Genomic DNA, 19,240 nt, shown 5'->3' on the forward strand with positions numbered 1-19,240 from the left:
ATAAAAAAAATCATTTCACTGCCCAATTTAAGTCTTCTCTCACATCCATTTTCTGGTCCTTGTCATCAGTTATTAGTCTTAGAAAGAAGTAGCAGCTTTAAATTGTACCTTTTGATATTTTGCTACGATTGAATTCAAAACAATGCATGTTCATGCATTTGATAGGATTTTCTGGAAACCTACCTACACTATAAAGTCTGGTACAAAAGTAGTCCGAACTATTTTGTCGTTCTTTTGTCTTTATATATAGAACGTGATGCTATCAAAGCCTGTAAAGACATGATATGACAGAATTATTAGGATTAACACAAAAATATCCACATGTAATAAAACAACTTACCTCTCAGTTATGATAAGGTCTTCAAAGTCAATGCCAATGTGTTGATGTCCGAATAATAGTTCAGGTCGATACTTATAGGTTTATTTGCGGAACTTCACAGAAAACTTGTCAAAAGCGCATCCTATTTGGAAAACGTATTATTGTCTGTGATGAATGGTGATATAAGATCAGCTACGGTCAGATGAAGATTGTAACCGTGGCTATAGAGGAAGTGTCACAAGAACCTATGATGAATTAACTGAAAGTAGTCATCACTTAAAATTCACTGGAGCCTGAAAAGCGGACTTTCCTCGCTTGAGAATAACGGTTCCATAACTAGCCTATTTACGACACATATTTGAAATGTATGATAGCAGCCAAAACAGTAATAACATAAATACAATTGCATTAGTTCGTCATCATAATATTCACTCATACAGCACAAGGGGAGCCGAATCTTTTTGTCAACCTGCATGCCGTACTAACCTTTACTAAGATTCCTTTCTACCTTCTTCTGTCAACCTTTAGAACTTGCTTCTGGACATTATGAAATTTAATCCATCGATTACCTTTTCAAAAACTTCCTTAATACCGATATCCCAACTGTCCCTCACTACTATTATTGTAAAACAAGACATGGCCAGATTCACAATGTATTGCAGTTCCCTAAACTCTCATCTATATCACCGCGATCTTGTACTTAGTCCTCGCTTCTCCACTGTCCAAATTACCAACAAACAAAAATAATATGTTTTAGAAACCTACTCCATAACTATGATGTTAACAAATACTCTATAGTAACCCCTTATATTGCCCGATCAGTACAATGTAAATATTTTTATAAGGTTCCAAATTTTATCAGTAGCTCGAACCGTTTCAAGTAGAAAAACACACATGTATCCATCAGTACTACTTTACTGTTAATCTCAAAATAAATCTTGTCTTTATTCGTATATTGGTTATATACTCATACCCGTGATAGTTTTACTTATGATCAAACTATAACTGATTTCTCAACAAATCTGTGGTTTTATTGGTTGAAAAATAAACACCATTTTTTTTACCAAATCCCTGCACCCTTTCTTTTTCCTACGAAATCACTTATGATAAGCCCTGTTAACTGTTAGAAATAATCAGTACTGCCCTATTGCTCATGTGTTATATGTAGAGAGACGGATTAATGTAATTGCACTTGTTTCTGAATCCAACCTTTTATAACATGTATATTGTACTGTATCGTTATTGAATTGAATAAAATATTGTTTAAACCAATTGCATTAGTATGTTATTCTAGCGGAATTGTTTCTGTCTCCTATTAGACGATACAATTCATATGTTTAATACCGATATTTGGTTAATTTCTTTCTACCATTACAACATACATGGGAGCAATCGCACAGAGATGCATTTGTACTTATTGGCTTTTGTCAAATAGGTTTTACCATTGAATGTAAATCGAGACGTTACAGACAATACACGCGTAATTCTGTATGTGGCATATGCATGCCAGATATAGAAGACTTAATTTTGAACCAAAATGCTTTAAAGGTCCACTGCCTTTCCGGGGCAAAATTTAAAGGTTTCTTGAAAACACTAATAACATAAGATAATACATATCGATGGCCTAAGATGAGGTAACAACACCAAACAAATGCAAGGTTTCCTGCGTAATATATGATAACTGTGGAGATTCATTTCGCTGTTTTTCCGTCTGACGCAGTAATATTCAACTACCGCGCGGTATTTAGGACGAAGGCGGCAAACATAAGACGACCAGCATTAGGAAAATTAAGATTTTATTTATTTTAATTATTTTTTTAAGAAGATGATGAGTGTAGTTATAACGGTAAGTTAATAACTTTTGCGACTCTACAAAATTATTGATCTCGTTTTACATTCCCATCATAAAAATTAAAAGCCATTTCCGAAAGGTAAAGGGCCTTTAAGCTGTATTTAAAGCTTTCTATATTTTCTTTGCTTTCATACTGAATTTTACTTTCTGAGTGGACTATATCTTTCATAATCCGATAATGGCGCATTTTATTTTCCACAAACCTTTTTTTTTTTTTTTTTTTTTTTGTATTTCACTGGATGGTATGAGCTTTACACGTTACTACCTTTAGCAGGCAACTTTTGAGCAACATTTATTAAAAGATGTGCATGTGTCTTCTCAGAATTATTCAAACCCATGATTAATCAATAGGAAATTACTCCGTTTCAATATCGGAGAACCTGGGCCCGGCACCATAAAACTTTCTTAGACAGACTCTTTACTCAATCCACGTATGTAAAATTATATAATTAAGTAAAAACTCCGTCTGAGATTAGTTTAAAGGTGCCTGGCCCAGGTTGCCCTTGTACTGGAAAACAAGTATAACTTCACATACTATAATTTACTTTACAGATTAGGTATTAACACAGATATCATGTCATATATAATTCAGAAGAAATATATATATATAAAAAATAAAGAAAATTTTATATATGTTAAAAATGTTATGTATTTGCGGAAAACGAATATTCAGCGCATCCACACGAGCACCAATTTTTATAACCGATCTCTTAATAATTATGTAAAATCTGTAGGTAGACTCAATTTCAATGATACTGCTATCAAGATACAAAACACCAACGATAGTACTACGATAACACTATGTCTAATGAAAATGATTATTTTGTTTTTGTATTTTAAAGGGAAAAAGGATAAACATATACATGTATATATAACATAAACTGTTGTAGATAAAAGTAAACATGTATATATAACATAAACTGTTGCAGATAAAAGTAAACATGTATATATAACATAAACTGTTGTAGATTTAAAGTAAACATGTATATATAACATAAACTGTTGTAGATAAAAGTAAACATGTATATATAACATAAAATGTTGTAGATAAAAGTAAACATGTTGTTATGTATGACACTAAATACATGTAGTTATAACATAAACTGTTGTAGATAAAAGTAAACATGTATATATAACATAAACTGTTGTAGATAAAAGTAAACATGTATATATAACATAAACTGTTGTAGATAAAAGTAAACATGTATATATAACATAAACTGTTGTAGATAAAAGTAAACATGTATATATAACATAAACTGTTGTAGATAAAAGTAAACATGTATATATAACATAAACTGTTGTAGATAAAAGTAAACATGTATATATAACATAAACTGTTGTAGATAAAAGTAAACATGTATATATAACATAAACTGTTGTAGATAAAAGTAAACATGTATATATAACATAAACTGTTGTAGATATAAGTAAACATGTATATATAACATAAACTGTTGTAGATTTAAAGTAAACATGTATATATAACATAAACTGTTGTAGATAAAAGTAAACATGTGTATATATAACATAAACTGTTGCAGATAAAAGTAAACATGTATATATAACATAAACTGTTGTAGATAAAAGTAAACATGTATATATAACATAAACTGTTGTAGATAAAAGTAAACATGTATATATAACATAAACTGTTGTAGATAAAAGTAAACATGTATATATAACATAAACTGTTGTAGATAAAAGTAAACATGTATATATAACATAAACTGTTGTAGATAAAAGTAAACATGTATATATAACATAAACTGTTGTAGATAAAAGTAAACATGTATATATAACATAAACTGTTGTAGATAAAAGTAAACATGTATATATAACATAAACTGTTGTAGATAAAAGTAAACATGTATATATAACATAAACTGTTGTAGATAAAAGTAAACATGTATATATAACATAAACTGTTGTAGATAAAAGTAAACATGTATATATAACATAAACTGTTGTAGATAAAAGTAAACATGTATATATAACATAAACTGTTGTAGATAAAAGTAAAACATGTAAACATAAATAAATAAACATGTATATATAAACATAAACTGTTGTAGATAAAAGTAAACATGTATATATAACATAAACTGTTGTAGATAAAAGTAAACATGTATATATAACATAAACTGTTGTAGATAAAAGTAAACATGTATATATAACATAAACTGTTGTAGATAAAAGTAAACATGTATATATAACATAAACTGTTGTAGATAAAAGTAAACATGTATATATAACATAAACTGTTGTAGATAAAAGTAAACATGTATATATATAACATAAACTGTTGTAGATAAAAGTAAACATGTATATATAAACATAAACTGTTGTAGATAAAAGTAAACATGTATATAAACATAAACTGTTGTAGATAAAAGTAAACATGTATATATAACATAAACTGTTGTAGATAAAAGTAAACATGTATATATAACATAAACTGTTGTAGATAAAAGTAAACATGTTTATAACATAAACTGTTGTAGATAAAAGTAAACATGTATATATAACATAAACTGTTGTGATAGTAAACATGTATATAAAGTAAACAAATGTATATATAACATAAACTGTTGTAGATAAAAGTAAACATGTATATATAACATAAACTGTTGTAGATAAAAGTAAACATGTATATATAACATAAACTGTTGTAGATAAAAGTAAACATGTATATATAACATAAACTGTTGTAGATAAAAGTAAACATGTATATATAACATAAACTGTTGTAGATAAAAGTAAACATGTATATATAACATAAACTGTTGTAGATAAAAGTAAACATGTATATATAACATAAACTGTTGTAGATAAATAAACTGTTGTAGATAAAAGTAAACATGTATATATAACATAAACTGTTGTAGATAAAAGTAAACATGTATATATAACATAAACTGTTGCAGATAAAAGTAAAACATGTATATATAACATAAACTGTTGTAGGTAAAAAGTAAACATGTATATATAACATAAACTGTTGTAGATAAAAGTAAACATGTATATATAACATAAACTGTTGTAGATAAAAGTAAACATGTATATATAACATAAACTGTTGTAGATAAAAGTAAACATGTATATATAACATAAACTGTTGTAGATAAAAGTAAACATGTATATATAACATAAACTGTTGTAGATAAAAGTAAACATGTTTATATAAGATAAACTGTTGTAGATAAAAGTAAACATGTATATATAACATAAACTGTTGTAGATAAAAGTAAACATGTATATATAACATGAACTGTTGTAGATAAAAGTAAACATGTATATATAACATAAACTGTTGTAGATAAAAGTAAACATTTACTGATATGACAAATACGGTACTAATGTTCAGTGTTCAGCCTTCAGACGACACTGTATACAGATGTTCAATCATTTTAAACACTTATCTGAAAGGTAAAAATTAGGTCATGGTTACGACCGTATCACTTCTCAGCAAAGTATTAACAATTATCCCGGCTAGCTCACTTCTGTGATCGGTCAACTGTCTGGAGAAATTAATTACGTTTGATATGAAAACACATCACTAACAATATTTAGGTTGATTTACATTTCATTTTGAAAAAAAAAGGTTTTGAAGCAAAAACAATTTGATTGCAAGTATGCATTCCACCTGATGGCCTGATGTTTTTAAATGAAAGAGCATTTTTGACAGGAAAGATAATGGTTACTTTATGATTTTTGACTTTAGAATGTCATGTTCCCAAAATAGCAATGAATTGAAGTGTAAAGAAAGGCACATCAATCATAGCACGGTAAAATGTCGCTAAGCTCTGTTGTTTTTAACGGAACTTCCTTGAACTTTTTCATTTTAAGTTCGGATTCTTTATGATGACATGAAATCTCTTTTATCATCATGCATCACAGCAGCTGCAGAACAGGATAGGATTTTGACCATTTTTCGTTCGATTTCCGTATCAAAAACTATAAAAGATCCAACCTAATGTTGATATGGCATCAACTCATCTTAACTCAGTCAGAAGACTACACAGAGAAAAAACCACAACGTAAGTATCCACACGTTATCATAATTTATGTATATCTTGTTCCTAACAGATATTATTGCTAACAGTTACCGCTGTCTCAGTTAAGGCTCTTTGAGGATACGATTTTTTTTGTAAAGAGTTATCTCACTTTAGCACTATCGCCGTCACCAAATTTATCTTGTAATATGGAAATACTTGTAATGTCGAGTCAATAATTGAGAAGTCTAAAATTTAAATAATTTTGTCTTAGCATTTTGCTAGGTAGATAACTTTGATTATAAACAGAACAGTCCATAGATTAGGTTTGGTTATATAGAACACAAGTGCATTAGTATCGATTTTACTTGAATTTTATGGAATTGTCAGAATAGAAGCTAATTTTCAACAAAAATGACATTACTGACAAATTACTTGGTTATAGTTAGCATAAAAACTGTCCAAGAACCATTGACGAAACCTGCGACTTATATGATATTTACTACAGATCTGTGTAGTAACAAGTTGTCGCCCTATCTTAAATACTGGACATTGGACTTGATGCCTAATAAAAATACAGTGCCAAACAATTAATACATCAGTCGTCATTAAGTAATAGCCTAGAGAAAAACGAGAGCAATTATTATGGACATAAACTGTATCAGCTTGTAATGTTGAATAAAACAGTTATTGTTGCGATGTCGGGTAAGTGATTCACATTAAGCGTATATTATACAGTTAAAGTATGGGGTTGAGGGATATAGCAAGTTTCTGGTTTCCCGGGACTTGTCTATTTCCCGAGGCGGAAACTTGATATATCACTCAATCCCATACTTTAACTGTTTTAATATGCCCTGCAGGTAGGGCGTTAGAATTGTACCTGCTGCCCCTATTGCATGATCGTAAAAGGCGACTAAATTTAGGATCTTATATTTTCTCTTCTTCCTAACTGACTTTATCTTTCCTAATGCCTGCCTTGGCACCGCCTCACTTTTGGCCTTGAGTTGAGCGTTCGCCCCTGTGAGGAAGGCTCTGGGTTCTGTCCCCCTAGTCGAGACACACCAAAGTCTATAAAAGTGGTAGTTTCTGCTCCTGCTTAGCGCTCAGCATACAGGGAGTGGGACGACTGGTTCGCCCGTTGTCAGTATAATGTGACCGGGTGGGGTCTGTTGCTTGGTGTCTTCGGCGGCATGCTTCAGTGATATAGCACTATAAAAAGGGCAACAGTTCCACTATACAAGAAGACACAACATGAATATACCGCAGTCTCCCAAATCACGCACCTCGCACAACATACACGCAACACACCGCATACATGGGAGGCCGTCCTTACATGACCATAGCTGTTAATAGGACGTTAATTAATCAAACAAACAAAATTTAATATACCGATACATACAAAAGCTATGATAAGACTAAAAATATATTTCTTTCATACGCTAACGTTCTCTCTATTCCTGTCGCGTACGGCAATGGCCATTGGAGATTGAGATAATTTTACATTGTAATCGATCTACGTAATCTTATCTTCAAACATACAAATTATTCTGTGATGATAACTGTGATTCTATGTCCGTTTTGTTTTGCTTCTATTCAAACCGCAGGTTAAAATTTGATTCCGCTGTGATTTCTCGATATTTCAACATTAATCATCACTGCTATCTTTCTTCATGTAGAGGCCCATCAAATCATTTATTATCAACTATAGCCAAAACCATTGAAAAGCATCTAATTGCGGTCGCTTTTCATTTTCAATCATTGTCAATGAGGATAATATCATTTAAGGTAACAATCAAATTAAGTTGTAAAATCCTGACATATTGTTCTTACCTTACAATATTAGCATTATTATCCTATTATCAATGGCCTCCCACTTATTTCGTGTATTAAATACTATTTTACAGATGAGGTCGATTGGAGTATGGTTGTTGTTATTTGTTGTGTTCATGGTAATTACTTCTGAAACAGATGCTAGAAAAACAAAAACAAAAGTAAAAGTAAAGGTGATATTTAAGAAAAAAACATCAACAAACGGCGGCCGTCGCCGCCGATCGGTAAGTACAAACAAATATATCGAAGGACTTTCCTGTTTACCTTGATGCATCTTTTAACAAATTCAAAGAACTGTAAATGAATTGGAGTTAGCACTTGAAAAAAGATCATGAAGTATTTCAATGAAAATAATAATAACTGTATTTTTATTAAAAGAGCAAATTGTCTCGTATCATTATCATAACTACTTCCATTTATATTACTGTATGCCATAATAAGATACTGATATTGACTTCATGTATTCAACAGTGTCCACTTTAATACATTTAGAAGAGTAAATTATGTATATTTTTTTTATTTAACTAGAAATATGTATGTGATACTTGCTTTGTCAAAAAGTCGATTGACTCTAAATCTTCCAACTATCATTCTATAGATTGAGAATATAATGACTCTCCCGTGTGACGTTAGAGAGTACGACACTGATAAAGATGACGTCATCAGTCGAATGGAATGGCAAACCTACATCACAGAATTTAACCCTGAACTGAACTTCGCTGAATATGAAAACAAAATCATTCAACAACTCGACAGAAATGGTATTAGTTTTTTTTTTATTTTCGTCAAGTTTTATGTCATAAAAGTGTGCGATTCAGATTATTATTAACATATATTTGTGTTTGAATTTCCCATACGCCCCTTTCTTGGAAATATCAACAGGTGTACTTACATCAGAAGTCAAGATACAAGACCATCTTTTCACACATTACTTTAACCTTAAATTAAGTTATTGTTATGTTGTTGTTGTGTTGTATTTGATCATAGGCGATGGATTTCTTCAAGTTCGGGAGTTCTCTTTGGATGACGAATACAAGAAGGATTGTCTGTAAGTATTTACGTCATGTACAAAAGTTTCTATACATTACCTCAAGCTGATATAAGGCAGAATTTAGTAATATCCATAATGTCGCACCTTGTTGTTATGTAATGTAAATCTGATGTTCGTTGACATCGATGTTACCTTTGTATCTAATCTAAGTCCTATTAGCAGTCAAGGTCATTTAAAGTCGTTCCAGATTAAAGAGGTAGAAAAAAACGAAGCAGTATCTGGCAACTGTCCATCATGGGATAAATTCGAACTCAAAACCAGTGGTTTACGGTAATATGGGATGAATATTCGAACTTAAATGCCAGAGGTAGAGGGTTAACAGTAATATGTTGGCACACCTTAATCACTCGGTCATCGCGAACCAATTGTCATATCGTTATGTACCAGATATGTTGAATGTGTATATTTTCTACTTTATATAAGGTGCAAAATTGTTCAAGGATCAAAGCAATTTGTATTTAATATTTACTATGTTTTCTCTACAGATCAGAGACACAACCTCCTGCATAGCGATAAAAAGATTTAAGGCTAGTAGATGTAATCTTGCAGTGACATCAGGAGGAGATTAAAAGCTAGCAGACCAGCTGTATTATCATGTAGTGCCTTATGATATAAAATAATCTTTTGATTAAACCTGTTAAACTTCTGTTGTTTTTGTATTTAAATATTAACCAAGCTGAAGTGACAAACGATGCTATATCCTAGGAAAACAAACCAAGATATGAAGATACAAATGTGAACACGAACGCCATTGAAAAAAATACGTGGAAAGGGCCATTCATAATTATTACCATACATACTAAGTTAAAGATAGCTATAATAATGAAGTAACAGTTTAAAGAATAAATCTTAATACTAAGGGAAGTAATATTTAAGCATTGAAGTCACTATTTTTTTAATTTCATCGGGGTATGAAAGACATTTTGTTTGCAAACTGTGTGAATCCGCGTAGCGGATTCTCACAAAAGTTTGCAAACAAAATTCATTTCATACCCCGATGAAATAAAAAAAAATAGTGACTTCAATGCTTATAATTAATTTTTCCAGTCTACTTTATAAAATGAAATACGTTTACACGTACGATTCCATTGATTTTTTCAAAGGGATTATTTTTTCCAAACCGATACGCAACGTCAATGTTTCTATTGTGACGTCACGATAACGTCGGGTTTCCGCGCCATTCTCAGATTTTTTTTCATCGTTGAATGCAAAAAATTGAATAGGCCAATCAGAAAGCCAGAAACAAAGAGAAAATTAATTATTAGGATATATATGTAAACGCTGGTGAAAATCAAGCTCAAAATAAAATTAGTTCATAATTATAACAGTGGTAAAAATGGTAATAACTTTACTTTTGTCTATACATCAACGACTCATTCCGATAACTACCAGTACAAATCTGAGCGTCCAACCTCGTGTTATTATCATCATATTATCAACATCACAAAATATTTCAAATACATATGCATATATTTCAATTTGAAGTTGGACACAATGAAACTACTTAAAAAATCCTGTTTTATTTGCTCATGAACTTGAGTATCTTTTAACACCGGTCTCCGCGCAAGAAAATATTCTAGGCCTATTTGCCTAAGAAGGCGTAGCTTCCTACTAGGCCTAGGCCTACTGTAGACCTAGATCTAAACAGTGATGTTTTATAAAAAAGTACATATATTACAGATTTCTACAATTTAAATTTTAAGAACATTTCTATGAACACTCATTTCGTAGTTTTATCATTAGTTTTGTTCATGACGTCAGCAAAGAAGGAGTGTGAGACATGTAACGTTAAGCTTACTTTTTTGTGGAAGGGGGGGGGGTGAGTTATAGGCCTAATCATTTAGCATATTATACACATTTTAAGGTTTAGTTATTATTTGATTGTACCAATTTCTGCCCTTTTATCGTTTTACTGACCCATGTTTACCATTCGATTCGAGCAACATTGCGGTACCGAAGAAGAATAAAATGGGCCATGCCCCTGTGTGACGTGTGTCAAAACTAAGAACGTCTCTGTAACAAGCAAGATAAGAAAAGCTATAAAGGGTACACTAACCAATAGAACTATGCCGGTCCCATCACGTTACGGTGGCTCTCCAATTTGAATCGAAGCGGGATACAACCGTATCACATAGTCTAGATATTATCCTTCCGCAGCTTTGGCGAACGATTTTTGCAATCATTTCTAAATCCATTTTAATGTTTTATTTTTCATCTGGATATACTGATAAGATAATTGCTTCTAATAAATGTATGACAAATTGTAATATTTGCACTTTAAATTTCAATTTGTCGTATTCTTATGACGGACTACTTTCTCTGTCTCTCGTTGTAGACTTGCACGAGTCCAGAGACTATTTTTAAAATTAATGAAATCAAATACAAACGAAATGAAATATAAGGCTTGAATCTTGCTTCGGTCGATTTCATGGGGTGATGCATTGAGTTTTCTTGAAATAAATTAAACATGAACATGAGTTCATTTAATTTGTTTCAAGAGGAACTCAATTCATCACCCAATAAAATCGACCAAAGCAAGATTAGATTAAATCCTTAATTGAATCTTAGCATGTGCATTGAGAATTGAAGTTTATAGAAAAAAAGGCTAGTGACAACGCTGAGGATAATGATGTGAGATACCATGGAGGTGATGACATGCTAAAAGGTCAACGTTCAGTTCTTACTTCCTTCTGACAACCAAGGATTTCCCTTGTGACAACTAAAAATAGTTTGACCGTGTTAGCGGTGAATAGGATTTGGTGTATACTAATGATCACAAACACAATAAAACAGGTACAACTGACATTAGGAAATCAATTTACTGACATGTCTCTGGTTTGAACAATCAACTCTATCATTTACACTCTCAGCTAAATTGATTGTCAATTATATCAAATAATTGATCAATTCAAAAACCTTCTCAATCCATATTTTATTTGTCTTTAAAAGGTTTTTTTCTTAGAGCACCTTTTCGTCCTAGCACATTGTAGAACAACAGAAGACAATAAAGACAGACAAGTATTCAAAAATGTATTGTATATCTTTATAGTATAACACGACATATCCGCCTTAATAGAAACCAAAATTAATTCTGCGTGACAACTTCATAAAATTTCATATGAAATTAATACCAACCAAAGTCGTAAAAATGTTGTAAAAAATCCAGTAGAGGCTGCATTGTTCGCTGGAGTTCCTGTCAGTGAAATATTCTAGTAGAGGGATATCGAAAGGATACGTGGTAAATGTTTGTAATCCATCACATTTTTCTAGTAAGAAATAATTTCAATACCTCTGATATCTTACTTCATTCCAGAATTTATATTCCAAGATGTAGAAAGTTGTTTTAGTTTATTTAGGCATTAAGCTGTGTTCCTATGGAATCTATGGTCTATATAAATACCAAAGCTTTGCATCCAATCTTCATGAGATGATTGTCTGCAAAGCTCTGGCATCTATATAGGCCATAGATTCCATAGGAAGATAGTTCATTAACATTGTAAGATAAACCGTTTATCAACGACGATTTAATCCACAAGATGAAACAGCGATTTTGACGGTGATCAATTGACATTACCATATCAACATTAGTAAGGTTATGGTAGTCACGTTTTGGGTGTCAGTAATACTCCCATAGACTTCTCTTTGTTTCGGTGAGTTTATATAGTAGAAGTGACAATTGAATGTTAACATGTGATTTTAATTTATATTGAGCATCAGTATTAACAGTTTTAAGCACAGGATCCTGGCACGAATTGTTTAACCAACAGTATACATATATATTAAAGTATCAAGGGTATGAACTCGGCGGTCGAGAAAAACGGACCTATGTTTTTAAAATCGTGATTGTTTTAATGCCGATATACAGGTGAAAAGTAACGTTTAATTCCTAACTGTCGGTGAACAGTACCCGTCGTCAGTTCGCAAACATCTCACTGATGGATATGTAATTACATATGTTGTTTTTAAACGAGCTGTTCATGTGATCCCAGATTTGAGACCTCAAAACTATCAATCATAAAATGACCCATTATACTCGACCCTATCAATTAGAAAACAAGCTTTTTATGGCAGACTTATAATGGAAAATGCTATCGGATTCGCCAGGTAATGTATATTTGGATTTAAATTTGACAAAAAAAAGTAAACAAAAGCTATAGTGTAAAACAATATGTTTATATCTACAAATGACTAACTACATTTTAACATTAAGAGTGATTACCTGGTAGTTTTATATTAAGGATAGAAAGCCACAGAACCAACACATAGTAGCATAGTAGCATCTGTCCTCTAGACTAGCAAGGCAACCTTTACAAGGTAGGGAAAGCATGTTCTACTTCATTTACGGACATCATAATAAGTTAATTACCAAAATTCACCAAACCAACTTTAGTTTATATTTGCGCGATGACAACCTGATTTGGAATTTTTTTTTAAAGAAAAGAAACCATGGTATGCGTATATGATTTATATTTCAGATGAAGATCTATCTAACATCCTTCTTAGTGATGGTACTTTTGTGCATGTTGGTGGCCAACGCACAGAAAAGGTCACGACCCAGACAACGTCCATCTATAATATTGCGCCGATGACGATCTGTAAGTCACATTTGAGTATTATATATCTTAGTATTGAAATAAAACATTTATTTGTAACGTCGCGAAAGCAACATCGAAAGTTAATTGATAGAATTCACTGTTTTGACATCTTTGAAGTTGTTGGTGAATCCTTTTGTGTTACTATATTGGAGACTCCTGAATTAAATAGGATTTTCCACAAAAAATGTGATTTTTGTACTGAGGTTGAAGAATCCTTGTCCCTCCCTTGTGACTACGCTGTATGATGCCAACATAGATGGATACATAGGTACAGTGGAAGTACAGGACATATTCTCTGTATTTGAACCAACAATTGCTTCTCCTGAAAATGCCAATCGCATTATTCAGCAGTTAGATATGAACGGTGAGTAACATCTCAAATTATTTCTATATTTGTTTTCTCTTCTAATGAGGATATAAAGAGTAGATTCTATTCATTTCTCTGATTTATTTTGTTATATGTTGTTGCGATCCCGATATGACATAATTAATATATTATACATTTAAGTAATGTATTATGAAGTCAGCTTGCCATTACTACCTATGTCAAATGATAACAATTCAGGCCGGTGTAACGTTGAAAATGGACCCCCGTTGAAAACCGACCTCGGGTCATTTTTCAACGTTGAAAAATGACCCCGAAAACCGTTGAAAACTGAACTTTGAGCACACTTTTTACACCTATCCGTTGAAAATGGACCCCGTTGAAAAGTGACATTCTCAGTAGAAGACTAAGATAGGTAATGCATGATGTCTAATCCTATTGACACATAACATCCTTTGTACAACAACACCACGCAACACAACAACACACAACAACACATAACACACAACACACAACACAACAACAAACAACACAACAACAAACAACACAACACAAACACAACACAAAACAAAACACCACAACATCACACAACACAACATCACACATCACACAACACACAACACAACCACACCACAACACAACCACGCAACAACAACACAACACCACCTAACAACAACACAACACAACAAAACACAACCACACAACACGCGAAAACACCACACAACAACACAACACAACATCACAACAAAACAACACACAACACCACATCACACAACACAATAACACAAAACACAACAATAACACAACACACAACACAACCATAACACAACACACGACAACAACACACAACACAACCACACACCTCACAAAACCACAACACAACATCACACAACACATCACACAATAACACAACACGCAACCACATAGCACACATCACAACCACACAACACAACACCACACAAAACACAGCCACACAGCATCCAACAACACACAACACACCAATAACACACAACATAACAACATAACACAACAACACAAAACACAACGATGATAACGATGATATTAGGAATGGCGATAACAAAATTCGAGAATTATGTTTGCTAAGGTCATTTTCAAGAGACCATCCGTTGAGAGTTTGCCAGGGTCATTTTTCAACGGTCATTTTTCAACAGACCTGCCGTTGAGAATTGACCCTAGACGCTGTCAATTTTCAACGGCATGTTCAATTTTCCACGGCATTCGGGGTCCGTTTTCAACGTTGAAAAATGACCCGAGGTCAATTTTCAACGTTACAACGGCCATACCTGTGAAGTAAAATCAATTTAACTTTCATATATTTGGATAACATTTTAGATCACACGAACCGTTGAACCATATGAATATTTAATAATTGATAATGGGTATGACCATATTTTATCTTACTTGAGTGCCACTTGACTACCTGAAGTACATTCTATAAAAAGTCTTTTCGAAATTATGTAAGTGGTAACAGATATGTCTGTTGATAATCAGTGATAATCAGCAAAACAGTCTTGAAAGCTTGAAAACAAATGACAACCGAGTCGTATTTGTGAATAAATAATTAGTAGGCTGGTTTAGTGACTTTTTATTTCAAGTCATAATGAAAATGTCCCCTTTGGCATGAAAGTATCTGAGGGCATAAGAAACAAAATTATCCAAAGATATAAGCAAGATATAGCTGTTTACCGGAAATATACACATTTTTCAAAATGGCCGCGATTGATCTACGAGATTTTCATATCTCTCTTGCTAATAAAGCTATATTGACGATGTTGATGTCAAAATAAGTGTTTCCGGGCTCGAGGAGTTCAATTTTATTGATATAAATATTAAAAAGTCATCATCTTGCACGTTTTAGCAAAAAAATTGAGGATAAATATCAAAATTCTACTGTAACACTGTAATAAAGGCACGCATAATCTAGGAGATTGCTCTTCATATGGCATTGTTTTACCAATTAGATTCTTAGGACGATTATTTTATAGATCGATATTCTATGCTGCTACAAATTCTTTTTTGAACATCCAAATACATTGTATAACGTACGTGTGTTCTTACTTCCGGCTATATCTTTTATGCATTTTGTAAACAAAAGAAAACATCATTAAAGATCACTATGTATTTCCCATTTGGACTTAACACGGCCAAAATGATATCCTTGTTTGATCTTTAAGTCCAAAAATAGTGTGCAAAACAAGGAAGAAGGGGATGCAAAACGTTATGCATGTTATAGGAAGGGACTATGTAAAGTTGTGGTAAGCATACTTAGTGGATATTGGTTTTACCAAGCAAACTATGATTTGGGTTAATATATTTTTCAGTTTTCCTTACTAAATTGCCTTTTATTACATAGTAAAATTGTGCACTGAAGCCAAAAATATTGAATGGTTCCCATAAAAGTCCAAATAGTTAAACAAGGACGGTAAATGCCGATACTAAAAGCACTCCAATGGAAAAAATGTTTGATTCCAACATACCACTAATGTATAGGTATCAAACAAAACAGAATGTCTTTGTAGACTTAAACTATTAACCTAGGGTTAGTTAAACATCAGGTTCAAATTAGATTTACATAACATGTGGCAACAGATATGACCAAACGAAAGAACCCTGTTAGATAAAGCTTTTACCCAATTAGTACAATTATAATGAACGACTCGAATCTGAATCCTTCCATCAGTAATCACATACTTATGTCAACTTCATGACAGTCGATAAACAATCTTGAAACAGGCTAAGAAAGAACTGAGAGGTTTTGGTCTGGTCATCCATAGGATGTGACCAAGACCTTTTGTCTTTATTTGAGCTGCTCTTAGAATCAATCAAGGGCAAATCCTGTTCTTATGACTAGATGATTGTCTTCCTGGTGATGTCATCATTTTGTTGTAGAATTAGCCATAAGCGCCTTGTAATCAAAAAGATGCCCATATAATAATTAAAATACTTGATCACACATCCAATATTGGTCATCCCATACATTCACGTACTATGTATTTTTATAGTGTAAGATAATCATATGTACTCTATCTATGTAACAGAGCAATAAGGTAATAGTTCCCGGTTGAATTGGACACTTCAGCACGAAATAAACAATTAATTTGCCTTTCCTCCCGAAAATCTTATATGGGTAGACAAATGACTAGTACAAATTCTTGTATGCATGAAAGGTAACGACATTGCATTATCCTTAGCAATAACTCCAGCTGTAAGATTACATTCTCTTTACAGAAGTAGAAAGCGATTTGATTAAAACAACGAACTTTCACTACGCTGAATATCAAGGATTCTCAAAAGAAGGAAGAGGCACAAAAGCAACAGTATAGTTCGGGCTATATATGGAACTTGACGAAAATCAGTAGGGTTATCGAGCTCAGATTGTAATTTCAGTCACTAATATGAACAGTATTTATGTATGGTTTAAAGAAATAGAAAATTAACAAGATATACGAGGTAATGGTAGACACATTCAATTGCAAACTCTCTACGAAAAACATTGATGATATAAACACAAGCTCATAAAGCAAGGCAAAAATTTAGAATTGAGTAAAGAAGATGTGCAATTATCAATATAATGAGGAAGAAGAGTAACTAATATTACTGGGCAGTGTTGTCATGAATTGTAAGAGGCAAAAGAAGAGACAGAAAATGTTGTCCAACGAAATGATAGCGATGCACAGCTGATATATTACGCTTTATCATATTTAAAAGATACTACAGACAAGTTGACGGGAGAAGAAATAGACCTTCTTGCCGTCCGTGGTTATATTCGGACTTGTTTCAAAAGAACCTACCCGAATGAGGCTTCAGATTTCATGTGAGGAACTAGAAAGTCCGAGAAACGTTGACGTGTCACATTTGGTTGTTAAGCCAGAAAACGTAGCAGAGGTACCGAATATGGAATATCGTAAATATTTGTAAATATCCGAATTAATAATTGTGATACTTTCGAAGATCGTCTTCTCAACCTAATCGCACTCTATAAAGAAGGTGTAAACCCTAGAAGAATCAATGCACCTAAGATCTACAATATTGGTAACGGTAACTACAGGTAACAGGAAACTAACAAAGTAATAATGCTGCATGCCTTGTATATCTGCGAACCCCCCCCCCCCCCCCCATTAAGAAACCAGTCTTCGTGTATAGCTTTTCGAGGGTTATGGTATCTAAATGCTCATAAATTCAATATAGTTTATATTCTGCTTTATTGCTTGATAATGGAATATAGTGTCATATAACTGATTAGATCAGACTCACGGGCATAGAGACGAGAACGAGGAGGAAATGGTCTGCAACAACGCAGTAGAAGTAGCTGAGAGCCGCCCGAGACACCAAGACATCGTTGGTAAAACGTGCGTAGGACGCCAGGGACTGGGTACAAGTCATGTGCAGCGCTGGGGGACATCAGATAAAGCCGACAAGAGGAAGATGATACAGGACAACATCAGGAAAATGGAGGAGGAAATCAGGAAGTCTAAAGTGGTGGAGATGGGAGCCCAGGGAGCATGGACGAGGTGGGGAACTACAGACAGAAGACTGTCTTGGTCGGACATCTGGCGCATGGAACCTTGCCGAATCCAGTTCCTGCTGAGGTCAGTTTACGACCTGCTTCCCTCGCCTACTAACCTCCATAGATGGGGCTTGACTGAGACTCCAGACTGTCCCTTGTGCAACCGACCAGGGAACCTTGCGCATGTACTATCAGGATGCAATGTCGCCCTTACGCAAGGACGCTACAGATGGCGCCATCACAAGGGGCTAAGGGAACTGGCTGACATCCTGGAGAGGGAGAGGATTAAGAAGCGGAAGCCCGCTAAGGGCTTTACATTCATCAACTTTGTACGAGGCGGGGAGAGAGGACACACTTCTTCAACTCTTGATCAGGGGGGTATCCTTAACGGCGCACAGAACTGGGAAATTAGGGTCGATCGAGACAGGAGACTGGTATTCCCCGACATCATCCAGACCAATCTGCGTCCAGATATCCTCTTATGGTCAACGCAGGGAAAGAAGATGGTCATGGTTGAATTGACAGTTCCATGGGAAGAAAGATGTGAGGAGGCATTCGAGCGAAAGAAGGGGAAGTATAAAGAATTGGCAGGAGACATCAGGGCCCTAGGGTGGAGTGTTTGGGTCTCCCCAGTGAAGATCGGATGCAGAGGATTTCCTGCACATTCAACATGGAGAATGTTTGCAGCACTGGGTGTATAGGGCAGGAAAGACAGGAGAGCAACAGTGGACCGACTGTCAAGAAC

The 19,240-nt window shown here is 33.5% G+C and overlaps 1 protein-coding gene across 2 annotated transcripts; it reads left to right on the forward strand.

The window, feature by feature from the left end:
* Positions 1-5,366: 5,366 nt before the first annotated feature.
* Positions 5,367-9,693, forward strand: LOC138317042 (uncharacterized). Of its 2 annotated transcripts, XM_069258670.1 has the most exons (5): positions 5,367-6,211; positions 8,071-8,220; positions 8,595-8,757; positions 8,984-9,044; positions 9,533-9,693. In XM_069258670.1, the coding sequence occupies exons 2-5, from the start codon at positions 8,071-8,073 to the stop codon at positions 9,555-9,557; spliced, it is 399 nt and encodes a 132-aa protein (XP_069114771.1). In that variant the 5' UTR covers positions 5,367-6,211; the 3' UTR covers positions 9,558-9,693. The 2 variants fall into 2 exon arrangements, with proteins under 2 accessions (XP_069114771.1, XP_069114770.1); XM_069258669.1 differs by lacking the exon at positions 5,367-6,211 and having other exon boundaries at positions 7,839-8,220.
* Positions 9,694-19,240: the final 9,547 nt, after the last annotated feature.

The sequence above is a fragment of the Argopecten irradians genome, chromosome 2 (genome assembly GCF_041381155.1).
Source record: "Argopecten irradians isolate NY chromosome 2, Ai_NY, whole genome shotgun sequence".
Taxonomy (NCBI): Eukaryota; Metazoa; Mollusca; class Bivalvia; order Pectinida; family Pectinidae; genus Argopecten; species Argopecten irradians.

Coding starts and splice junctions, on each gene's coding strand:
- LOC138317042 (XM_069258669.1), top strand. CDS start 8,029: ATGGCCTCCCACTTATTTCGTGTATTAAATACTATTTTACAGATGAGG. Junction 8,221..8,594: donor GCGGCCGTCGCCGCCGATCG/GTAAGTACAAAC, acceptor ATCATTCTATAG/ATTGAGAATATAATGACTCT. Junction 9,045..9,532: donor GAATACAAGAAGGATTGTCT/GTAAGTATTTAC, acceptor TTTTCTCTACAG/ATCAGAGACACAACCTCCTG.